The sequence below is a fragment of the Streptopelia decaocto genome (assembly GCF_964273445.1).
Source record: "Streptopelia decaocto genome assembly, chromosome: Z".
Lineage (NCBI taxonomy): Eukaryota > Metazoa > Chordata > Aves > Columbiformes > Columbidae > Streptopelia > Streptopelia decaocto.
The window spans coordinates 30,320,854-30,347,015 of NC_138657.1; the positions used below are offsets into that span (position 1 = coordinate 30,320,854).

The 26,162-nt window shown below is 41.6% G+C and overlaps 2 protein-coding genes across 5 annotated transcripts in view; one reads left to right on the forward strand and one right to left on the reverse strand.

The window, feature by feature from the left end:
• Positions 1 to 5,937, reverse strand: part of GOLM1 (golgi membrane protein 1) — a 35,016-nt gene extending 29,079 nt beyond the window's left edge. For 2 of the 4 annotated variants that reach the window (XM_082074764.1, XM_082074767.1), the window contains exons 1-2: positions 5,780 to 5,937; positions 281 to 327 (exon numbers count right to left, since the gene is read on the reverse strand). The gene's annotated coding sequence lies outside the window, so the exon portion shown is untranslated. Of the gene's footprint in view, positions 1 to 280; positions 328 to 3,775; positions 3,795 to 5,779 lie in introns of those variants that run through there. The other 2 variants (XM_082074765.1, XM_082074766.1) reach the window with 2 other exon arrangements.
• On the forward strand, positions 2,049 to 10,728 carry LOC309450937 (uncharacterized protein; the record flags this gene model as incomplete). The annotated part of the gene is made up of 3 exons (XM_082074181.1): positions 2,049 to 2,122; positions 5,554 to 6,221; positions 10,621 to 10,728. 3 exons carry the CDS (start codon positions 2,049 to 2,051, stop codon positions 10,662 to 10,664), a joined length of 786 nt encoding a protein of 261 aa, XP_081930307.1. The 3' UTR covers positions 10,665 to 10,728.
• Between the last annotated feature and the right edge of the window lie 15,434 nt (positions 10,729 to 26,162).

Here is a 26,162-nt window from a genome sequence, read left to right on the forward strand (position 1 = left end):
ACTTGAAAACATGGACTGTAATACACAGTGCACCACTCAAAGTATTACTTGAATAAAATAGTTGGCATTTTCCTACTGGCAGTTAGAAATAGAGAAAGTAGTCTGTGTTGTCAGCAGTAAGAACTTGCACTGTAATTTAACTACTGGATAAATATATGGGACTAGACCGAAAATTTAGATCGAAAATTTTCAGAGGTAAAGCAAAGGAAGAATGGTTAGTTCACTGTGCAGCTTAAAACACAGGCACAAAACCATGATAAAGGAATGGTGATACACTTACAGAGTACACGAATCCAGCAGCCTCAGCAACTCTTCTGCCGTTTTCAGCTATTAAAAATAAGCAGGCAAGAAAGCGTTGATTTCACTAAAGCATGTTTGACTTCAGTACATTGTTGTCTCTAGAAAATCCAGTGTTGTTTGCCCTTACATAATTTATGTTAATGGGGAACAGGCAAAAGGAAGAGTAAAGAGATGAAACACACGAAGCATCTTCTATCCGAACAGCACAGGTCCAAAAAAGTTGCAATGCTGATATTCCCTCTCTCACCAGTTTAAAAATAAAAACTGTTTAACTTTCTATCATGGATACACACACACACACATTTGGAGGGGAGATACGCAATCTCAGTCACTACATTTACATGAAAACGTATTTATACATGCTGTTTTCCAGGAAACATCTGGCTTGGCACAGTTATTTTAGTTGAAAATAAAATACATTTCTGATTTTATAAGTAAGAAAGTGATTTTACTGAACAAGAAGGAATCCATCTTTCAGTAATATTTACCACAGATGTGAAAATAAGATGCTGTATCACATGCATAATGTTCTACATTTGGTAGAGCATAAAATTCCTGACTTCTGAACAGCAGATTTCATCCTTCTGCTTTGCCAACCTAGCAGTGCTTCACCAAGCGGGAGATGTTTTGCATTCTGAGAGATTCAACAAATTAATATATAGCACACTTTTATTTCCCGCATAAATATAATATATTCTCAGTCTGAGCAATTCCTTCTTTTACTGTACTCAGCTGAAGGAGGATAGCTGGTATCCAGCAATCTGCCACTACAGATAATTAACAATCATGATTACTAAGTATCGAGACTAAGACATCAGAGGCAAAGACAGAGCAAAACAATTTGTGTACTTCAGAGTCCCAGAAGGAAAACCAAGTGTCTCTGCTCACAATGCCCAGCTCCATGTATTTGCATGAGACCTGCCAAGCATCAAAAAGCAGAACAGGTGAAGAATTCAAAAAAGCAGTGCACAGTCCGAGGGGCTGTGGGTGGGAGGTGGAGAAGAATTACAGAATCATTTTGGTTGGAAGAGACCCTTAAGATCATCAAGTCCAAACGTAACCTAACTCTAGCACTAAACCATGTCCCTAAGAACCTCATCTATACATCATAAGACTTCTTCTCCAGACTCCTCACCAGTTTCGTCACCCTTCTCTGAATTCTCTCCAGCACTTCAATGTCTTTCCTGTAGGGAGGGGCCCAAAACTGAACACAGGATTTGAGGTGGGGCCTCATCAGCATTGAGTCCAGGAGGACAATCCCCTCACTAGTCCTGCTGTCCACGCTAGTTCTGATACAAGCCAGGATGCTGTTGGCCTTCTTGGCCACCTAGGCACACTGCTGTCAATCAACACCCCCAGGTCCTTTTCCCCCAGGAAGCTTTTCAATCACTTTTCGCTGATCCTGTAGCACTGCCTGGGTTTGTTGTGACACAAGTGCAGGACCCAGCACTTGGCCTTGTTGAACCTCATACAACTGGCCTCAGCCCATTGATCCAGTCTGTGCAGATCCCTCTGTATGGTCTTCCTACCCTCCAGCAGATCAGCACTCCCACCCAGCTTGGTGTCATCTGCAAACTTACTAAAGGTGCACTCAATTCTCTCATCCAGATAACTGATGAAGAGATTAAACAGAACTGGCCCCAATACTGAGCCCTGGAGACCACTTGTGACTGGCCACCAACTGGATTTGACTCCACCACAACTCTTTGGGCCTGGCCATCCAGACAGTTCTTTACCCAGCAAAAAGTATGTCTGTCCAAGCCAAGATTTACCGGTTTCTCCAGGAGAATGCTGTGGTGTCAAAGGCTTTACTGAAGCCTAGGTAAGCAACATCCACAGCCCTTCCCTCATCCACTAAGTGAGTCACCTTGTCATAGAAGATCAGGTTGGTCAAGCAGGTCCTGCCGTTCAGAAACCAATGCTGGCTGGGCCTGATCACTTGGTTGTCTTGTATGTGCCATGTGATGTCACTCAGGATGATCTGCTCTATGGCTTTCCCTGGCACCGAGATCAGACTAACAGGCCGGTAATTCCCCAGATCCTCCTTCTGGCCCTTCTTGTAGACAGGTGTCACATGTGCAAACTTGCAGCCAAGTGGGGCCACTCCAGTTATCCAGGATTGCTGATAAATGATGGAAAGTGGCACCTCCAACAGCTCCCTCAGCACCCTTGAATGGATCTCATCTGGCCCCATACACTTGTGTCAAAGTCTCTTCTCCCCTGCCTGCTTACCTGCCTACCGACCGCCTACTCCACCACACAGCCAGTGCTTGGTGAAAGCCAGCCTAAAGTCAGGGCAGTATATGGAGATCACATGCAGCTGGAGGAGCCACTGAAAAGTGAAGGCACATCTTACCTGGAGGTCTTTGCCTCCAAGTGAGTACAGAGCCTTAGGAAAACCCCTTTTGAAAGACAGGGCCATGACCAGCAACAAAAAAGAGGGAGAAAAAAAAATGACGAGGACCTGAGGGCTACTGGACAGTGCTGAGAAGACACACAAGCCCACTCCAACCACATCAGCTGACAGGCTGTCTGTCCCCCAGGCAGGGGAAACCTCCTCCCACCAAGGGATCCCCGCAAACAGACAGTGGTGCCATCCTCATGTTTGGCAGACTCCTCAGTTTCTCAGTGAGATTCTGGAATAAATTACCTGTTTTTTCAGATATTGCTATGAAATTCCTAAGTCTGACTGCTTGAATAAAAATATACCAGCTTAACCAAGCAAGATAATCAAAACCTCTTCCATTGACAACAGTTAGTTAGTTATGCTGACACATGACTAAATCAGACTAAAACATACTAGAAACCTTTTTTATCAAAAAAAACCCGAACAAAACCAACAACAAAACATGACACGTTTCAAAAAGTAATTCTTAAAAGAGTGAATCAGAGAGCAAACACCTGTGCGCCCAGTCTTTCAAAAAAAGGTGGTGGTTTGGGGGCAGGTGGAAATGGAGAATTGTCAAAAATGAGCCAAAACCTTTCATTTTTAGTTGTATATGTGGTTAACATGCAGTAGCAATCATCCTTGAAATACAAATGCAATTTTTCATTCTCACTCATGGCTGGATGTTACCCACAAGTACTATCATTCACAGTCGCATGGTGAGAACCTGTTACAGCCAGCAGCAACCTTTGTGCTTTCAAGGGTGCACTGACTGGCTACACGGGTCAGGAACTGGGTCTAATACACTGTCATAAACCACCACACACAGATTTCTTATCATTGTCTGCAGCAACGCTGTTTGCAGGTGCGTTTTTTTGCAAGTCAAAAGAGGCCAAGGAGTTTCTACAACAAACTCAAGCCTGCTGACCACAAGCTTTCTCAATACTTTCCACAGGAATTTAAATAACTAAAACAAAAACCAAACACAAACAAACACAAACAAAAAAAAAAAAAAAAAAAAAAAACCAACAACCCACAACCCAAACACACACACAAAAAAAAACCCCACACACACAAAAAAACCCCCACCTCCTGAAACATCCAGCAACAGCCAGTTTTCAAACTTCTGTACTGGTGCACTTCAAAGTGGCAACCACCAAAAAAAAGCCCCCCAAAAAAATTCAAACACTGATGCCACAGGATGTCACTGAGTCACTGTTGCCCAAACTATCAAGTTAAACTTTTCACAGGAACAGGAAGGGTAGAAGCATTTGAAGCATTTACACCACAACATGTTCAGCAACTGCACTCTCATCCTTCTCAGGAATAACTATCATTTGATAACTAAATCCAAATCATAGTTTTTCCTTCTCTAATGCATTTTAAACTAGAAGTTACAGACCAGAGAGAATGAAAAATAGGGTGACTGTTGTTACCACTCATCCACTAATTATTTTTCAACTCAGGAAGTCTCTCTTCTTTCAAATTACTACTTTACATGAAGCTAGTAACCAATTACCCACAGTATCCTGGCCTTTGTCCGATTAAAGAGACTTACAAGTGTGTAGTTGAACAGAGGTTCAATGTAGGCATTTGTTCTGATGAAGGAAGTTAGGTAACCAAGAGTAACTTGACAAAGTTTTCCAAAATACCCACACAAAGTTTCCAGACATGCTGTCTAGGTGTACTTGCAGACGATACTACTACTGCCTGAAAATACCGCATATGAAAATAAAATTAAACAAGCAAACGTATACACCAGAACAATCTCATCAGTTAATCAGACACTTCATTTCTGTTTACGACAAGATTTTGTTGTTTGTATCTTTCCCATGCAACGCGGACTATCTTGTTAGGATCACAGTTAATAGGACATACTCTCAATCTTGAAAAATAAAATATTTGGCAACAGTGTACAGTAAGTTTAGATATGTGGTGAGAAAATGACAAAATAGCTACCATCTCCCCAGTCCTGCAACACTACACACATGGTTTCACTGTAAAACACGCACACACACCCCCTAGAAAAAAATCAACATCACAAATAGTTCTTTACGAGCAAAGTGCTGTTAAGATGTAAGAGGAAGGGCCATTTTAAAAGACTCAAGCTAAGAGCAAGGTTAATTAAAAACCTGATCATCTACTCCCATCTTTTAAGTCGACAATGGAATCCAAGAAAGCAAAGCAAGATAAGTCCTCTGGGTGCAGGAAATAAACACAATATTGATGGTGTACCCAACAGCTGAGCCAACATTTCTGAGGAGGTGGGGGAAACACTTTTCCAAGCAGAAGTGGGAATGCCTCTGGAGGCACGAACTTGGGAAAGGCCATCAGCCACCCCGGCGGGGTAAGGACACAGAGACCCCCACAGCCGCGTCTGCCCGCCGGAGGGAAAGCAGCGAGCCGGCTGAAGCGGGGCTGCCCCTGAAGGAGGAGGGGGAACAGTTTCAGGTCACAGCCCGGGTTGGAAGGGACCTCGACAGGCCATTCGGTCTGACCCTTCCCCGGAAGGGGCACCTGGGCCAGACTACCTCACCCTGTTGTGGCCCCTTCTGATTTCTAACACCGCCGTTGTTCCTACCTCCGCTGGGAACTGTTTTGGGCTCAACACCCTCCTCTCTGTGCAAAAGACCCAAAGAGGGACTTGATAGAAGAAGTAATATAATAAAGCGCTACTACTATCAGACACGCACGCAAGCTGAGCCCACACGAGCCGCCCCGGAGACGGGGAAGTTCCCTCGGGACGGAGCCCGCCCGGGGCTGCATCTTGCCGCCCGCTCCACCGGCCCCACCGCCCGCCTCCCGCCGACACCAGCGGCTGCCGGCCCGCGCCGGAGACGCCGGTCGCCGCCCCCCGGCTGTTGAAGCCGGCCAAGCCGAGCCCGGCGGGGCAGAGCCAGCCAGGCGGCGGCAGGCCAAGGCCCGCGGTCCCTCACGCCGCGCCGTCCACCCGCGCCCGGCCCGCGCCGGCCCGCCTGCCTCCGCCAGCCGTCTGCCTCAGTCGCCGCAGCGCCCGTCGCGCCAGGGGATCGGACTCCGGCAGGCCCGGCCGCAACAGCCCCCAGCGCACCCCGCGGCGCCTCGGGCGCTCACCTCAGCTTGCCGTGCCGAGCAGGGAACCTGGCTGCCGGCGCCGCGCCTCCCGCAGCCCCCGGCGCCCGCCGCGAGGGAGAGGGGCGGCGGCAGGAGGCACGGCGGGCAGGGGAGGGGACGCGCAGGGCGCGGAAGAAGCCTGGCGGCCGCAGGGCAACAAACGCTGCCGGGCAGCCCCCACCCAGCCCCCGCGCCACCCCACGGCGCCCCCGCCTGAGACACCGCGGGGCCGCCCTGCGTCCCCTGTCCCAGCGGCGCCTCCGCCTCAGGAGCGGTCGAGCTGTGCGGCGGAGTCTGGGCTGCGGCAGAGCCGCGCGTCCACGCCTGCCTGCGGGAACCGCCGGGAGCAGCACCCCCGGCCCTGCCCGCCAGCCGGCCCTGTCCCCCAGCCTGCCCGTCCCCGCCCAGGAGCTCAGGCAAAGCCCCAACCCCATTAGCCGAGGTGAGAATTTCCAGTCCCGACCACAGGGCCTTGAGTTTCTGGAAAGCGACGTGTGGGAACGTCTGCGTGTCGGAGATAAGAGGCGAGTGAAATAAAACTCAGTAAGGCTGTTTTAATATTTATTTTTGACAGCCAGATGTATGAAGTGGGTATTTATTCAAAAATTTAAAAGTAAAAAGCAGCAACAAAAAAGTTAAGCAATGCATTTCTGCCATGGTTATTAGCTCAGCTGGACATCATCCACCATCTGGATCTGCATGTTGTCAGCTTCTGCTGATGTAACATGAACAGAGTAAAAGCAGAGTATAAAAATTGCTGCAACGGCAGTTGTGAAAAATGCGAAGGAATTTATTGATCTTTGATAGAAACTATTATTTTGAGATCCATTTCTTTGATGATATGGTAGATCTAACAACAACAAAAAAATTCCAACTGGACAAAGCACAAATTTAACCAAAGTGATCTTCCACATGTCTGAAGATAATGCTGAATACGAACCTTTTTCTAGTTCTTGAAGACAGTTTAAAAATTCTTCAGTGTAAGACCTGCACTTTAGCTTTTTCATAGGACAGATTTTTGGTTGTTGTGGTTTTTTTTTAACACCATAGCTTTGTCTAGCTCAGAAACAGATTTTTCTTCTGACAAGTTCAAAGCTATGTTGGATCATATCCCTCTAGTTAGGGAGATATGTGGTTTCCCAAGTGGAAGCTTTTTTTTTCTCTTCTTTTTCAGTTTTTAAGGAAAAATGGATCCTTCTTTAGCAGCCCAGCACAGCTTATGTCTAGAATTATAATTTGACTAGAAATAGGGTTTCCAATGTATAGGGAACTGAACTGTTTGTAGAGATTTATAAAAACACAATGAGACTCAGAAAAGAGTTCATTTGTCTTTGTCAGCATGACAAGAAGACATTAAAAATAAATACTAGTGCAAATATTCATTAGAAATAACTCTGCAAGCAGCAAAAAAAAAAATGAGGACTGTCTGCAGCTGGGAATGCTGATGGACTGATTTTGCCCTGTTTGCTTACAAGCAACTGAAAATGCTGGAGAAATAACCCCATTATTTTCCCTGGCTTATGAGGTTGCCTTGAGTAGAGGCAGTTCTGTCCAGAAAATGAGGGGGGAAGGGGCGGAAAGGAGGAAAAAAAATCACTTAGATACAGAAATGACTGACAAGACTCAAAACCTTATTGATTATCAAGCCGATCTTCAATAGAGTGAAGATTAATTCCAGCACTGTCTGCAGTATGGATACAATGAGAAGAAGTTAACTTAAAAAAAAATACAGCACTACACAGTTTACAAGTTTGCAAAAGTGATTCAAAGAACACATTTAAACACAGTGACAGAACTAGTTCAAAATGTTTATAAACAGTCATCACTTAACAGTGTTTCAGAAAACATCAGCGGCTGATACTGGCAGAGAGAAAGTTGTGAAAAGCTCAGATGCTACAGAGCAATGGTTCTTACATGAACAAAAAAGCTGCTCTATTTAATCTGAATAGCCATAATTTCTTTCCCTATTGATCAATACTTTAAACTACAACTATAACCAATCTTACACAAAAATTAGTAGAGCATGCAACATAAATAAAAATGTACCTCTATTTAAAAAATTAATAGCCATGTATTTTAACAGAGAACTAACAAAAATACATGTTTTTATCTTTGGACATAAACACAGTAAAGCAAAGAATTATTGAAAGAAAACCGCTCATTTTGGTTTAGAAGAACAAAATGGATGGCATTCAGCAGCCAGGCCACTCAGCGCAGTTTCCTGTTTGCTGCATATTCACAATCCTATGATGGTCTTTCAGAACTATATTCTAACCTTGCTTTGAAGCCAATAGAAACACACACCTACATACATTAATCTGCAGAAAGGCTGAGGATCTCAGCAAGACCTCTTGGGACCCATATTAGAAGCAATATACTTGATAAGGGGTTGTCTCTATGGGCATCACAGGGACAGCATGACCCTCATCCCAGGAGAGAGTTGACCTTGAGAAAGAAGCCAGATTTGCACTTAAAAAACACTACATATGAGGGCTGAGTGTTAGTGACTTACTGCTGCCTAAATGCTATGTCTGAAGAGCATAATCTAGAAGTAAAGCAATTTGCAGAGGGCTGCTGGAGATGGTTCGCTTCTACAATTTGTATCTGTTCCAGAGGTATTTGTGAAAATCAAAATTGCTGTTTAAACTGAAGAAAATTAGATGTTCTTCGAGAAAAAGGGATTAAAAGTACCCAAATCTATGTAATAGTTGTTATTTATCATTAACTTAACTGAAACCACAGCAATAGATGTGTGAGCATTGATTATACTTATATATAACTGGCGTAGCACTGAAACCAGGATGCATTCATGTGCAAAAAATTGAAAGCACATTAGTCAATGGTAGAGGAACAAATCTTGTTTTGTCTGTGTCAGAAAAATTAAAACTCATGGTGGTGCACATTTTTTTAGCATTGAGAGTTATCTCATGAAAGATAACAGTATTCAGCACATGCCTTTATTATAGGAGTTTTGCCATGTTTCTAGGACTCTGCACAGAAACTTCGTGGTAAGCAGTAGGTTTTGCTAGGTGTTAAAATATCTGTAAAAAGAAAACACCTGAGGTACAAAGTACTTTGCAGTTGATGCTATGGAAAAGTACATCTGCTTTTTCTTAAACTCCTGGACAAATAAATCAAGAGAGATAATCCATGTGAAAGATTGTTCTGAAGTGTGGGCATACTTTACTGTGGGAGGCTGACATATAGTTACTTAACTTGTACAATCTACAGCTTTTAGATAGTACCAGCCCAGTGATATGTGTCTATGCTTTCTGTGGTGTTTCTGATATCTCCATGAATGTAAAACACTAATGCTAACTGTCCCCGACCCCGTCCCCCCCAATACCTCTCTCTTTTCTATTTTAGAAAATATCTTCTGATTTTCCATTGTGTTTTTTTCATTAACTGAAGTACAAGGATGCTAATTATTTACCTTTATAACATATGGGGAAAGAGCTATACCATTTTTAAGTGCCATGTTACGACCATTAAGAAGGCATAGATCAAACCCTGCTTGATTAATTCAGGCCCTTCTGAAGGTTCATTGGCTAATTAAAGTGTATTACCTCAGTGGCTTGGATGCAGAGTACATCTCAAACACAATAAGTGTTTTCCATGATTCCATGCAATCTTGTGTGTTACCTGAATTCCTGAGTGCCTGTAAAACGTAGCTGTAATCACAAGATCTGTTGATCACGCAAGCAGCTGATCTCTTCCTTGATCTGCCCTGTTTAAACGTGTGTGAGACATGTGGATATAGCCTTTCCTTCAAATTCCATAGTTTTCTGCCTACTTGTGAAGAAGTGCATTTTTAAGTCACACTGCCTTGCAGTCAGAAGAGAAAAATAAATGTCTTACTATTCCTCTTCCATACTACAGCAGTGCTCTCACTTCATCTTTAAAAGACGCTAAATGTTTTGTTCTATCCACGGTAGTCAAGCAAGAAAGCATTGGTCTAGCAGAGACACAACAGAGTTTAAGAACTTTGATTTGAATCCCATCCCTGCCATTGGTTTCCATGCAGCCCCAAGCAAGTAATTTAAAATCTTAGGTTTGATAATGATTGTCTGTCTCATAACCAGGGAAATTATATAGAGCTGGTGTAGAGTGAATTTTGGCAATCACTTTTCACTTTTGTATATATATTACTAGTACCCTGGGTATTTTTTAATGAAATGAAAATCAAATGCTTACATACCATGTTAGCCATTTCCCTTACTACTATGTCATTCATGTGTATCCTGCCTTTTAAAACTCCTTGAACTGGTGGTATTCCTTGACAAGGATTTGTTTTTTATGAAAGCTTTCACAGCACTAGTACTTAAAACTTTGTATTCTTTCTTCTTGCTATGAAAACACAATATACACATATAAAATGATCAGCCATGAGAGCTAATGAGAAAAGATTGAGTCTTACAGTGATTTCTAAATACCGAAGAACTGTAAGAATAACTCAAACTTCTGGTCTAGATGAAGCAAGATTTAGGGCATTGTTTTTAATTCACCTTTTTGGTCACACAGAGTAGCATCGTAACGACAGACTTGTTCTGACTTTCCAGACTGAATGCATCTTACGCACAGCCCTCTCCCCGCACCTCCACCCCCCATTAAAAGAAAAAAAAAAGGATTACTTTACAGAGGTACAGAGGAAGCAAATGTAAGAGCCATTGTCTTGAAGTAGATCCTCATCTTCAGACCCTACACTCACACTGGAATTTAGCTGAAACTATGGTGTTAGCTGGGCATACTTTTTCTTCAGTAAAATCTTGTCCCTCTCAAAGCCAAAAAAGTATAGTCGCTCACTTGTTAAAAGCCAATATTTTATCTTGTGTCTTTTCTAGTCAGAACACCGTTTCAAGATCAGCCAAGGGGGAAAACGTCCTAAAAGACCAAGCGTGAAAAACAGTGCTTCACTGTGCTAAAGGTGCTGATCAAACTTTTTTTGACACCAGCAGACTTCTTGCTGTGCTCTTCACTTCTTCCTCTCCGAAGCAAACTGGGAAAGAGGGATTTTACATCAATAAAAGAAACTACACACATCTATGTCTTACCTAAAAGTTTACTACCATCTAATAGTAACTGAAAGAGATCTAAGTTCTTCGGACTTCCTTATCAGTCCTACATCCCAGCCTCTTTTCAGTTTTATCCTCTAGGATCTTGTGGCTTTTGTCGATCACATGACAGAGAAAGAGCAACTCTCAAAACGTTTCAGAGAAATAGATTACCTTGAACCATTTTTTATTTTCTAACATTCTTTTTCTACTAAATGATAATCTAAAACAATCCAACTCTTATTACCCTTTCATGAAAAAAAAAAATAATCAAACCAGAAAAATCCAAAACATCATTCTGAATCCCCAAAGCCACTGAACACAGTCTGGTAGAACGAGACTGTCACAACCAGTTCTGAGATCATACTCTGGACACCCATAGCTAAAGTAATGTCAGAAGATCATTATCAGCCAGCAGAAGCACAAAAATTGAAACTACTTGAGAAAGGCATTAGGCATATGTTGGTGAGAATTAGGTCAAATGCTTTACTATACTATACTCCACACAGCATCCAATGACGTTAAAGGTTTAACACATTCCTTTTTTTCCATATACTTAAATTGTCAGACATCTCTCTCTGCTCTTGACAAGTCTTATCCATGCAGTGTCATGCATTGCAGAGTTTGCGGATCCTACCTTTGAATGTGTGATTCTCTTGAACATCTGATCTAACCTGAATAAATGATGTTTTGTAGTCTAAGCATCCAAAAGGTTTATAACATTACCCAAAAGAATTAACATGAAAGCACAACAGGTTTTTTTTTCGTTTTCTTTTTTTTTTTTTTTTTTTTAATTCCGTTAAGTCAGGGCCGTGCCCCAAAGCTGGATTTATGTACAGTGCTTTGTATTGAGCTGGAATTCAGTTGCTAATTGGAAATGGGAGTAATTATGTGCTTATATAGGGATTAGTATTAGGTGGTATTTTCTACTTCCATTTTGAAAGAAATCCTTCTGAGAGCTCCATCTAGATTCCAACTCATCTGTGCATTTGCAGGGATAGAAACCTTCTATTTAGGTATTCACTTTGACAGGTTAAATCAAAACAAGACATTCACAAACAAAACAAGCAATAAATAGGAAGCAGAGAACACTTCATTAGCCTCTACAATGTTCTCAGAAGAATTGTCAGCTGAAATCTGACTGCACTCTTGCATGACTGAAGCACAGACGTTATCACAGATTAATGATAACAGGGGTTTTTTTTGCCTTTCCCAGCTTTTGTATGTTCTCACCGAGAAACCCTGGGTGCTGGCCCTGGCCATAGCTTCTGTAAATGGCACCACTCTGTCTTCTTCAGCTTTGCAGAGTTTGCCTTGACATATCAGTTCTCTTGCTTAACTGCACAACTTTGTTTAAGGAAAATGCCCAGCATGCTCTGATATGAGAACATACAACTTAATGGTAAGTCCAGGCTAACTGTAAGAATTACAGTTATGCAGGCTGGTCTTGTTAGAACAAAATCAACATTTATTTACCATCTGAAAAGGTGCTAAAATGCCACCTTCGCAGCAAACATGTTGGCTTGGAGAGCTGGGTATCTCTGCTGAGGATCCTTGTCAGATTATCTGTCAGCTTCGCTGCGTGACTTCGTTCTGTTCACCTCACTTCTAGGTCTTTGGTAGGTTGACAGCTCCCTTGTCCACTCTGGGAAATAGGTTTTTCATTCATACTCATTGATTAGTGTTATATTGCTCTTCAATACGGGTTGCTGCCATTTTCCCAGGGAAAGTACTACCTGCGGGCAATGGCTGTATTCAGTCTTGATGGTTCACCTTGGATACCTGTGTAGCCAGAACTCGGTAATTCTCTTTCTCTTCTGAAACAATATATAAAAGACTGAGTCCCTTATTTTTAACCTTTTAATTTCTACGTTTGTAAGCCAGTAAGAGGAATGCAATGCATTCTTTCCTATGTATATTGCACTGATGGACAGATTTTTGTAATACCAATTGCATATGCAGTAAACGATGCCAGATTTACAAGCATTGCTGCAACCTTGTGCATATATATACGTCACATAAACAGGTCACAAGCTGAACCTGTTTTTCTAGAACATGGGCTGCCGTTTGCAAAACATATGCCTAATTGACTGAAATTCAGGAAGTACAGGTTCTATCCTGCCCTCTGCTGTGCACAGTTAAAGTACCAGTCAATCTTCTCTATTCCTCGATAAGTCAGAACAATAATGCTTTTTCCACCTAATGAGGGCACTGAGAGGCTTAGTGTGTCTGGGACAGCACATGGCTAGTCCAATGTAAATGCATAAAACAGGGTAAAGTTTACAAAAAATCCCTCCAAATCTTGAATATCCACCTAGGAAGCAATGGTCTCAGTCCATATTTTCTTGAAAAACTGCCAGTGGCACAAAGCCGTGATTCTGCAGGGACGGACAGTGGTAACTAACGTGATAACTAAGCACAGTTTTAGCTACCTTTCCTCACTTCAGCTTACAGGAAGCTGGAACATATAAGGATCATTTTATCACTTTTTCATGCCAGGGTTTATGCTAGGTAACAGGATGTGGTAGACTGTCTGTATAATTACCTGTCAGCCACAGTATATAACTCTGATGGTGCATCTTGGTACAATGGTCTGCTCTCTATAAAACACAGGCTGATTTACACCTCTTTACATTAATTCTGCGCTACCTTGTACAAAGTACATGTATTGCATGTACAGGTATAGGGCAAAAAGGGAAACAATGATAGAGGTCACCTGAGAACTGCTAGAAGTACTTTGGAAATGAGGGTGAGAAACTGAGGATTATCCAGCAAGGCAAGGTATCTATAAATCCAGGGGAAGTAGCAAGACAAAATAAAAAGTATTTTCTGATGGATTTACAGAGGTTCAAAGCACAGTTTCATACAAAGGTGTTTGTATATGCGAAGGCAATGCTGTGTTTTCTGGGACTGATGCCTGTATGTGAACCTGATTTCCATCTGATGGGTCACAACAGGGAGCTAATATAAAATGACAGCCTTACCAGTGATTTAGCACCAAGACAAAGCAAAACATTTCCACTAGGGCTGCTGGCTAATCATCCGCACTTGGGCTGAGATTTCTGCCAGTATTAACTCACTGTCTGCATGATCAAATATTCTTTTGCCATCAGCAGCTCAAAGATGATATGTACAGGATGCCACTGAAATTAAGCAAATAGTGTTTCCAAGCTCCCAACATAGCAGCAAGATTAAGAATGCATCACCTTTGGAATGTGTCATGTCAACAGCATTTCTAGCTTTTGTACTGTTAAAATATGCATACCACAGCAAAGTCTGAAGGTTCATATTGGACACTGCCTCTGTGACAGCCTGATGCTTCTGAAAACCTGCAAGAATTGATACTGCACAACAGGCACACGCTTTTTTTTTTTTTTAATAACAAAACATCACTGATAATTGAAGGGAAAGAAATAACTAGCAAATAAAAATGCACTGTACGAAAATAGCCACCAGATGGTAACAACCACATAGTGTGGGTATCTGTTGAATTTTCTCAATTATACTGGATTTCTTAAAAGCATGAACACTGATGCATGTGTTACACATGTGAGCTCAACAGGCTGATCTGTAAAAATGCTACATAAGTTGTGAGGAACTGTTCAAACTCTCTTACATCAAAAAACACCAGTGAGAAACATCCTCCACAGTCACTTTGCTCCAGTTAGCACAACACATCCTTCATGTTCCTTCTGACAAACAGGTGAGACAAAATTAGGATGTTCACAAAAATCATCAATATGGTTGACGGTAGTCTTCAGTCAACTGGTTGCTGCATTGTCAAATGTTATTCTCTATCTAAAGCCAAGAAGCCTCTGGTGCTTACTGAACTCTTTTGCCTGATTGCTTCTGCATTAAGGTTGTAAAAGTGAATACTGTGCGGTAGAAGAACCTTTTTCAGGATATTCATCCACTACTCTGTGGTATTAATAGTACCCTCTGCTCACCAAAGCTATAGTGAGACCCCTGGCCTCTAGACTGTTCTAGGCAAATACAAAAATCTGCCCCGTCACATAGAAAAATAAACACAGAATTCCTAATCAAATACTGTAGTTCGCTATATTTCTGCTGACCCTGATTTACACAGCTACAGGGGCTGCATCAGGCTTCTTAGTCACAATCTTCCCAGACATCAGAAAAATGTAACATTTGGGAAACAATGCTTTACAAAACTGTGCATTTAAGGCAGAGTGGATCAGGCCTTTGGGGAGCTTCCCCCACCCTTTGTTTCCGGGTGAAGTGGGAGAGCTTACATCTGCATGGGTTATCACCATCAGAAGGGCAAAAAAGGCCAACCTAAAAAGTCTCACCAGCACTTGAATCCTGGTCCACCACCACCATAAAAATTACAGTTATTTTGTTTCTAGAACTTCCCAGCTCAGAAGGTGAGATATTGACAAGAAGGAAAATGCTAGATTTTGAAGAGTTCTCGGAGTCTCTGCTGGCTCTGCACAAAGGATGGCAATGCTACTTTGCTTGTCAAGTGACCCACGGCTGTGAAAGACTGACATTTTGCATCAGAACAATGAAATAGCGTTTTGGACCCTTTGCTTTTAAAGAAAGTAGAAACAATAGTTTTGATTTCTATTCTTATGAGGGAATTGCTGTAAATTGGCTGTCTCCAAGTTCTTTTTGGTCCTCATGCTCTTTTGGGTCTCATGTACCTCTTCTCTTGATACTGTAGTGGAAGCTGGTAGAGCTGTTGTGGAAACATATATCCTCCATGACAAGATCCCATCAGAGCCTCCACATTAAATTATGCTCTGTCTGTATTGCTTTGTTGTTTTCTGAACAATGATCATAGCAGTGGAAGCTGGAAAGTTATGGACTTTATTGGAGGTAATACATTGTTCCTTCTGCTACCTCCTTTTCATGACAGAAATTAAGCCATACCTGCACCTGTTCTCTTCAGCAGTGGCTACAGTTACCATTGAGAAGAGGTATTGTTTAGTATTATGTTCTATCTTTCCCCTGGAAGGTTAGATTTTTTCTTGGGGACTACTGATGCAAACAGAAGCAGTGGTGTAAAGTACAATGCTAGCACCGCTAATGATATAATTGACTTTGTATAGGAACAGCTGGCAAAAGACTGTTTGGAGCACCAGTATATCACCCATGGCACAGAGATGTGATCCTTCTGCTGTATCTGGGAAGAGGAAGCAGGACAACAGCTGAAACACAACTGTGTGTGGGTGCCTTGCTACCTTTTGCCTGCTGTGTCATGCTAGGGCTAACAATTCCTGAAGTCAATTCACGTGCCTTTGCACAGCCATGGGCTGCCTTGGGTCCAACAATAAACTGCACATAATCACCTTTTGTGAGCTAGCTGCCCTGCGGCACAGAGAAACACAGGTGGCCCAAAATAGTCCAGGAGCTCATCAGATCTGCGTCTCATCCACTGCTCTACCCCAAACAGCTCTTTGTGGCCACCCCTTTTAGAAGTGCATTCAGAGCTGGCCCTGATCCAGCATCCATAGGCCTTTATAGGTTTGAAGGCCCTAAAAATAATGCATTTCAAGTAATATATTCAAAGCAAGAATGTGACAGCACACTGGAGCATAGTTCAGCACAGACTGTCCCTCTTGGTGCCTCAGGAGCACTAAATGGGGGCTAATTGCATTGATCATTTCTCTTTCCTGATTGTATGAACATAATGTTTAAGAGTTTGGGATCAGCTGCACGTACAAGCAATTACAGACCTGAGAACCACTTCCCCAAGCTATTGCTGCCAACAGACTTGTGCCTGCCCCAGAATACTCCAGGATATAGCGAGGGTGCAAACATTCCTACTTATTTTCCAGTGGCTGCTCAGCAGTGCAGCAAGTCTGCAGGCCTACTGTTGGGCATGATCTGTCAGCCACTTGCCCTTGTAATATTATTCTCCTGTCTCACAAGGACAGAACTCTTCAAACTTTTCCCTTATGACAAAACCACCTTAGCAGGGAAAAGCAAACAAACAAACAACCCACCCCCAAAACCCCACACCAAACCAACAAACCACAAACAAAAAACCCAAACCAACCAACCCACCACCAAACAAACAAACAAACAAACAAACAAAAACCATAATCTCAAACATTAAAGAAAATAGGGGTTTCCAAGCTAGGCCTATAATACTTTCCTGCGTCAGCTTTCTGAGTGATTACCATTTCAGGAGGGAACGAGGGTCCAGGCTGCATTCAGGTGTTTCCATTCAGATTTAATCATCCACTTTGTCTCTACAGAAGGCAACTCCATGAAGCAATTGGAAGAAAGCCTAGCAGCCGTTCTTCTGTGAATCTCAGTGTGTGATTTGTACCACATCTTCAACTCTTGCCATGATTCAGGCTCTAGCATTTTTTTCAAAAACCTGCAGCCCCCTACTCTATTCTTTGCAGTCCCTCAAGAAACCAGAGACAGTGCCTTGCATCTGCATTACAGAGAATTTATGACTTTTGGTTGTGACAGTCATTTACATGTTTATGCTACTCTGGCAATGCACAGGAATTTCTACAATCAAGAGAAGTATAATTTGTATCTGCTTTGGGGCAGTGCGCGATTTACAAGGCATAATAAAAGATACAAAAGACAATAGCTGTTGAATATTATTTCCAGCTGTGATACTTTATGTGACCTTGGGAGAACAGACTCTATATTTAAAGTCTCCCTGCATATATTTATTCCTTATAGTGGCTCTAATGCTTTTTAGCTGGTGAAATTATTAGTTTTTGTGTGTGTATATGTGCAGCGTACATATAATACAACAGAAATGTTAAGGTACAGTGTCATATAAAACAAAGCAAGTACATTAACAAGCTAAAACAAGCAAGACAGAAATATTTAAATTTACACTGGGAAAAGAAAAACAAAAAGAATATTATCTTGTAAAAGTTTTTGAAACTTTCTCTTACACTACTGTGTTCATGCTCACCGCTTGAGTCGCTAAGTGCCAGTTTCTGAGAGCCTGGGACGGCCAGTGAAATCCCCACTGAGATTTCTATGTGGGAGCATGAATGCAGGAGAACACTGTCACTCTCAAGCATTGCTTAAAAAAAAAAACAATCACACAAGCTAATAAACAGTGGAAACTTGTTTCATGTCATAACAAATCATTGTATATTTTAACTTGTTAGATATAGCAAATCTGTACAAGGCAAATGGTTACTCCACCGTATAACAGAGGGAAACTTCTGCTGGATCACGACAGCCCTTCATGTTACTCTTAAAACGTAATGACAAAGCAAAATTTCAGTGGGGATTATAAAGCTCTGGTGGATATGGATCACTTCTTTCCAACATAAGAAATGCCCCTGGTTCTTTGTGTTTTACATATAATTCACAAAAGAGCCTGGTCTTCTGTTCCCCTATGGTATAATTTTATAGTGAAGCTGTGCTTCAGATGTGAGAAAAAAACAACCCACTGTGACACAGCCATTCCTAAATATGCAAGTCATTGCAGTACTGACCACCAAGCAAAGAAAACTGATGTTGCTGTGTTGTTAGATGAGGGAAAGAGGCAGCCTTAAAAGGACAAAATGAAGTCCTTTTTGCTTTATGTATTCCATTTGTTGCATGAGAACACACACCGTCTTTGTAAGCCTGAAACATCAGAGAGCTGAAGAATACTTGACTACAGTGACTTGAGGAGAGAGGTTTAAGATCAGCTTTAAAGATATGACTTCTAATCATCTTGCTGCATAGCAGGATTCAAAGACCTGCGTTGGACAGTGAGGCCTCCCCTGCAGCGTGCAGGCAGAGTGTGGTGAGCCAGCTCCAACACCCTGCGTGGAATTAAATAATGCGCTTCAGAATTGAACATCCAACATGACAACCATCTCTGAAAGTTAAAAATCCCACATCTTTTAATAAAGGTAACTACAGGTGAGGGGTAATAGCTCCAATGACTCCTCAAAAGGTGTAGCAGACACTGGAAGCTTGGAAAAATAGACTATATTTCTACTACACAGCTTTTGGTTACTTAGTTTCAGCAATGATGTTAGAATAATTTGTATTAAAGTCTTTGCTATAGAAACTACCACACTGATAAAAGCACAGATACAAAACACAAGTTAGAGTGCCTTCCTCCTTCTCATTTGCTTTCCTTCTATGGACTCCTCTGAAGACTTAAGGAATTTTACTTGTTTTAGTTTATCTGTGAATTTTAAGCATCATAAATAAATGAAGCCTATGCTGACCTCCTGGACATTATACAGTCTTTGTTGTATACCAGAAATTCTGTATTTCCTGCAAATTATAGACAGTGAACAATGACAATGCTACAACTGAAACACAATTCCTTTTGTTTTATAGGCACTTGTGCTAAGATCTATGCAAGCTTTAATTTACGTTACTTATTCTATTCCAGCAGCATAAATTCATCTAAATAGAGGTAAGGTTCACGTTTTAAGCATGTTTCTATGTGCAGAAGGAATCAGGGTATAGAGATTGCTTTATCATTCTGCAGATAACTTTGTGAGGGAAGGACACTCTCCAATGTCATGCCACCTTCAGGCTGTGATGCAGGAGTCTCCAGGAGCTAAGGCACCGTCTTGCCTTTGAGCAGTGCTAAAACACCTTATTTTTTTTAAAAAAATGAATTATTTCTGTAGCAAATTTATATTATTGTCCTTCAGCTAGAACCCTTTTGCACACTGTTTTTCAGGGGCTGTGCTTTCTCCCAGCAGTACATGTCTGGGGAATCAAGCTACATCTTCTTTCAAACTGAAATTCTAAAGTGGGGACAGCTATTGTCGGAAAATAGCCAGGATGCTCATTCGATAGTTATCCTTCTTATGTCAGAAGAAATCCATTTCATGTTTTATGGTCCTAATCCAAAGTTCACTGAAGCCTGGGGGTTTTCATTAATTTTTATGGATTTCAGATCAGATCATTAAATAACAAAACAAACAAAAATAACTACAAAAACACCAAACACAAAGTAGTTCTTCACCACCTAGCTGCCAGTCTCTTGAGTGGGGACACAATTAAAGCTGAGCAAAGTGGAACCCAGCTGAGTTTTCACTCAGCTTTTTCCCACACCCATTATGCATACGAGAATAACAGTTTACACCTTTAGAATAAATCTCAAATTCCTTCATAGCTCTCAGCCAGAGAGGACAACTAGTGGTGGGCAGCTGAGGCATCTTTGGCACTCTTTTCTCAGGTGTCTTCATAAATACCATCTGGTGCAGCAGGACTGCACCCATGCTTGGTATCTCATCCTTGAAGAAGCGACTGTTTTCATCTGCTGTGTTTAACAGCCACATGTGCCCTCAGGGAATAACGTATTTGCATGGTGAAGACAGAAAAAGAGCATCATTACCAGACAGCTACCAGCAGTGGTAACCTCTGAGTAGTTCGAAGAGAATGATTGTGGCTGGTCTGAGCACCTGGGAAGAAGGGGGTCTTTTTGGTGTGGCAACACCAGTACACTAACTGATTAGCAATGACAACCAGGCAAGCCAAAGATGTTGGTCCTGACACTTGGAGACAGGGTTGTGGGTTTGACAGAGAGATCTCCTTTGTAATCAGGACTGAGGGAATCCTGTCATAAAAGGGTTGTCTGATGTGTCAAAGAAGAATGAAAGAGGAGGGAGGAATACAAGTGGGAAATTTATCCCTGAAAAAAATCACACTGAAAGAGGTGCTGTTTGCCAGGCGTTTGGAAGCAATGACTGCTTCATGTCTGGCAAGAGTAGACTCTGAGAGAAAGTGTGATTAAAAAAAAAAATTAGATGCTGTTTGGAAAGAGCATAGAAGACAATGGAGACATAGAGAGAGAGAGATGGATATGGAAAAATGAGGAGAGAAAGAAATAAAAGGATGAGAGACAAGGAAGGACAGACTTGAGTTCCTTAGTCTGGACAAGGCACAACCTGATTAGGTAAGTGGGCTGATTAACCAGGAACATGCCTGCTCTCAGGATCACATCTGACCCAGGGATATCTCAACAAGCAGTTAACTGAACCAAGCTCTCTAGATTGGGAATTGCAGAAAAAGACATACTGCTTGTTATTTAAACAGCAACTTAACTATGCTCCTGCAGAGACAAAGAAATGCACCTACTTTGTTTGTCTGAAGGCTTGTGTTTCCCTCCAGCTGCTCCACATCCGAGGAACAGTAAAACACTTGGGAGAGTCATTTTGTCCTGCCGTTTTTGTACAGTGCGATGAGGTCGTGCTCTAGGCACAATTTCAAGCTACTGCTACAGTTTGAAGACTAATAAAAATAATTATAACATTTTAATTGCCTACAGCACTTGCACTTTTATTTACTTTCTCTACTGAACTGCAGTCATTCCCATTTAAATTTGTGATGTAGAACAGGATACGCAGGATAAATAGAGAAAACTGCTGAATCTCTGAAATTCAAATGAAGGGCATTGTGTGCCTTTCGAGTTGTTCCCTCTAGTATCCTGAAAGGTCTGTAATTTGCTTCTCTCAAAAAATGTTGGAACGGCTCTTTCCTCTTCACAGTTACCTTTATGTGATTCCCATTGCAGTCTCCTCAGATTGTGGAAGATCACATATGGTATTTCTAATACTGACAAAAAAAGAGTATTACTTATGTTGTCACATGAGTAATATGTTAACACATAAGTAATACAACGCTTTCTCTAAAATAAGTGGGAGTACACTGTAACAAGGCAAAACACTGACCTCTGCATGCTGTCATTTAAACTGATGTTCATGACCTGCCTCTTGCAGTGAGGTATCCACACTGATAAATGCCTACATTTTTGGTTGTTGTTTTTTAGAAAGAAAAATATAGGTCCAGTCCTGCTTCCACTGAGCTAAGTACAGAGATTTTTACTAATTACAAAGTCAAGAGGAAAAATAATTCACCTGTCATCATCACTGTTGGGCACTTACATTGCCAGTCTCAGTCACTATGCCAGAAAATGACGGGACAACAACACTTAACAACTGCATGCTCTCACAGATATGGGTTGCTGGCAGATCAGAGAAGACAGGTTTGTACTGATGCTGCCTATGTTGCATCTACTATTTGAGTAAAAAACATATCTTGTTCCAGCCATGAGGAACTGGATGCTATGGCAGTCTTTAGGTGCAGGCTCACCTATCCAAAAGCCTTGTAACAATGGGAAACATGCAGCCTCCTCTAGATTGTTTCATGGAGATCTGAACTTATATCTGACAATCCACAAGCTATATAAACTGGTTTAATTTTTCCTAGTTATGCAGGAAGGCCACCTAGACCCAGCAACTGGTGTTTTTCTTAGATGTGTGTACACACACACAAACACACAGAGAGTAACATATGAAAAATTGATACAAAGCCCTAAAGTACTTTGAAGTCATGAAGATGGAGGAGGGAGAAGGGGAGAAATATGGAAAGTGTTGCTTTGACACAGATTCTCCACTCTGTTGTTCAAGTAGGATCAAAGGTGCTCTGGTGTGGCAGCCTCTCCACACAGAATTGTCACAGTGTATGCAAGCCATTCGCTGTAGAAGACCCATAAAAAGACCCCTGTTACTACACTTCAGAGCAGATGTAGAGTTAAAAAAAGCAAGGTGCTGTTCATTTGAGAATCCAGTGCTTTGCTCACGTGAGGAGAAAATTGTTTGCATGAATTCAGCTCCCACTGAAATCCAAGCAAAGTTTCCCAATTAATTCAACATCACAAGCAACTCACAAACTTTTAAGTATTAACTACCTCTCTGCACAAGGGCCAAGTGTAACACATCATGGATCTGAGAGAGTTCCCAAATGCTTGTCATGATTTTGTATATGTTTTTGATATTTCTTGCAGGGTTTTGTGGAAAAATAAATGCTTGATGTAAATAAATGCAGCAGATCACAGAATCGCAGAACAGTTGGGGTTGGAAGGGACCTCTGGAGATCATCCAGTTCAACCCACCTGCTAAAGCAGGTTCACCAGAGCAGATCACACAGGAATGTGTACAGGTGGGTTTTGAATGTCTCCAGAGAAGGAGACTCCACAACCTCTTTGCGCTGCCAGTTCCAGGGCTCTAGCGACCTCAAAGTAAAGAACTTTCTCCTTATATTCAGGTGGAACCTCCTGTGTGTCAGTCTGTGTCCGTTGCCCCTCATCCTATCACTGGGCACCACTGGGAAGGGTCTGGTCCCATCCTCTTGACACCCAACCTTGAGATATTTATAAAGACTGATGAGATCCCCTCTCAGCCTTCTCTTCTCCGGGCTGAACAGACCCAGCTCTCTCAGTCTCTCCTCATAAGCACGATACGCCAGACTACTTGCCTGCTTTTGCTCTGATGAAAGATATTTTTCCATGTCCTCATGCTTCTATTATTTGGAAATAATTTCAGAGTGTAATATCTGATTTCTTATATTCAGGAGCTGTCTCTTGAAATTCAGGATCAATTATTTTCCTTCTTTTAATTTTTGTTCTGCTGCTTTTAGGTAATCCCATTTGTGCTGTTCTGAGACATCCATAGATACTTATCAGTACAGACTGCACCATCAGTAGCGTAGAAATCAAGGAAGTCTTGAATGTTGGCTAGAGACTTTCCTCTTTCCTGAAATATTGTATTTTACACAATTCCTCTTAACTGAAACATTTGTCTTGAATCAAAGTGGTGTAGGAAGGCAATTTTTGATGGAAAAAAACATAAGGGAGTGTAAGTTTTTGCAGTGGGTCACAAACATCTGCTTTTTTGTGCCTTCCAGCAACAGATATTTTTGACTTTGATTTAGACAGCTGTTTGACATCTTCAGATATGAAACTGTCTGGGGTTCTCATTCCTGTTCATGGTGATTGAGCGTTTTCCTTTGCAACATCTATTTGTGAACAGCAGCTACCAATAGGAAACAAAATCATTATTCAATTTATGCCAGGAAGATGAGACAAACTCTTTTTTTTTTTTTTTTTTTCCAGAATAGAAGCAAATGACAGTGACTGAAATTCCGTGCTCATAAATACTGAACCTGAAATGTTAAAGTGCTATAAATTCTGGTATCAATTCTTTTTTCACTAAAAAATAATATCAGTACAAATGTACTTGTGACTCTTAGCCTAGAATATCTTTGTACTCTGACAGTTCTGCTGTACATACGAAAGAGGACTTTGAGCAAATAAAAGGTTGTTGCTGTAGAGTTACCTAGCCAATCAGCCCATTAAAAAAAAAGGATAAAAGAAAGCAGACTACACAGAAAACCCACAAACTGCTTTTTACACTGTTACAATAATCACTTTAAAATCAAGAGAGAATGACTGTTCCATCTTGTCTGTGTCTTCTGGAAGCAGAAGAAGAAAAAAAGTGAAAATTATAGAGAACAGGATTAAAAGGAGAAAAGATGAGCAAGAAAAATACAAATGCCCAAGAAAGAGTCGGTCCCTTATTCCCCAGTGTCTAGTGAGCTACCCATGGTGCTTCTGTACTATGCATCACAGTACTTTGTTCACCAGAGTTTAAAAACTTCTCAAATATGGCTGGATTTCTCACTTTCCTTGTGAGATGATTCCCAAGCCAAAAGATTTCAGCAACAAGCTTATCCTAAAATACTAGATTTTCCTTACTTAGTGTCATTCTTTTTTCCCCTGGTTTCCCTTTTCCTGCCGTAGACAAGTCCCCTGCTTGCTTGCTGCCCAGACATCCTGGTAGATCAGCGTTTTCCTCTTTGCCAAGGCACACCGGTGCCTTCTCATCTCAGTTTCTGGGTTTACCTATTGTCCTTCCTGCTGTTGCTGTGCCCTCCGCTGAATTCATCTTCCTGCCTGAAAAAGTCGTGTCTTTCTGCCTGTTTTTCACTCTTGCCTCTGTGCTGGACTTGTTTTAAACAGCAGATGACCAGAGGGAATATTCTCAAGCTGGCGGGGCCAGAGGTATCAAGCAGAGCAGAAACAGAGCCACATCTTTCACAGTGCAGCAAAGCACCCCCCGTGCAAAACTCAGCTCTGGCGGTTCACACCAAACTGCTGTTTTCCAGGAAATATTTTTCCAATTCATAATAAACCATGGTTTCCATTTTTAGAACCGCGTGCATGCAAAAGCTTCTTTACAGCAACATATGGGCCTAATTATAACACAGGGCTGTTTTAAACAGTACAGCTCTGGCAGCACAAATTTCGGTAAGATGCAGGATAGCATCCAAACCTAGAGTTCAAAACCAATTTTCTGAGTCTTTTTTAAACTGCTTTGCAGTTCCACAGTGGGCCATGTCCATCAAAAGCGAGTAGCAAAGATGCATGTTACATGTTTAATGGTCTTTGGATTTAAGAGTTGCAAAAGCACTTTAATATTCTACTTTATTTGCAGAAACCAGAGGATCTTCATGAAAAGATTATTGTGGGCAGCAACTTATTATATCGTTGCAGCCGGTATTTGGGGCTCCCTAAGACATGGGCACATGATCACTAGTTCTTCTTGACAGGGTAGTTTCAGCAGATGAGTACACAGGAACTTCCTAAAACAACTTCAGCAAGATTTGCTGATGTTTGTTTGAATCTCAGTTCATAGCTCAAATAGTAAAGGCAGAAATTCAGATGTTTCTCAAGGGGACGCAATATGATTTCTCTTCTCAACAAAGCTTCCAAACAGTAATTGTACATTATCACTTTCTATATGCAAGTATTTGATTTTCTACTTATTTATTTTGGAGCAGTATTCATTACATATCTGCTAGAAATAAACGTTGACTGTATAATTCATGTGGCTCTCATTTGCAAACAGGAGGACAGCACTCTGCAAATCTCTTGTGAAAACAGAGGTTGACAGGAGGGACTAGTTCCTGTTCCCTGTCACCTACGTGCGTCATGAGATCCCACAACATCATGTTTGTTAGCACCTTGCCTTTCTTCCTTATTTGAATACTTGCTTATTTTTAAGCTTCTTATGTGAAAGGAAAACAAGGGAGGAAAACATAATTAACAACAAAGCAATATAATTTAAGCAGTTTTGCCGCACTCCATACAACTGTTCAGTATTTAATCAGAAGGACTACTGTGATTAGGAATGGAAAGTCTATGTGAGTGACTCACCGTGAACAAATTAAAGATTAAAACACACGGTTGATAAAGGAAGTGGCTGGCTCCAAATCCTCTGTACGAACTGAATTCTGCTGCTCAGGTTGTTGCAAATTTTTGAAGGCTGCCTTGTTTCATTAGCTAGTAAGGGGAACTTATTCCTGCTGTCTGGACTTAGCTTCAGTTAGCTAGAGAAGGTATTTTTCGTTAAAATCATATGCAATAAAATCATTGTGCAGTCATTAAAAATCCTAGATAAGTAAAGTGGAGGGGGTGAGAGTATTTTTGTTGCAAATTTAGACTATACTGTTTCATGAGATTCTTTGTCCTACTGGATTGTACCAGCCCAGCAAGGAACTTCCCTTACTCTAGAAGTTTAAGCTGA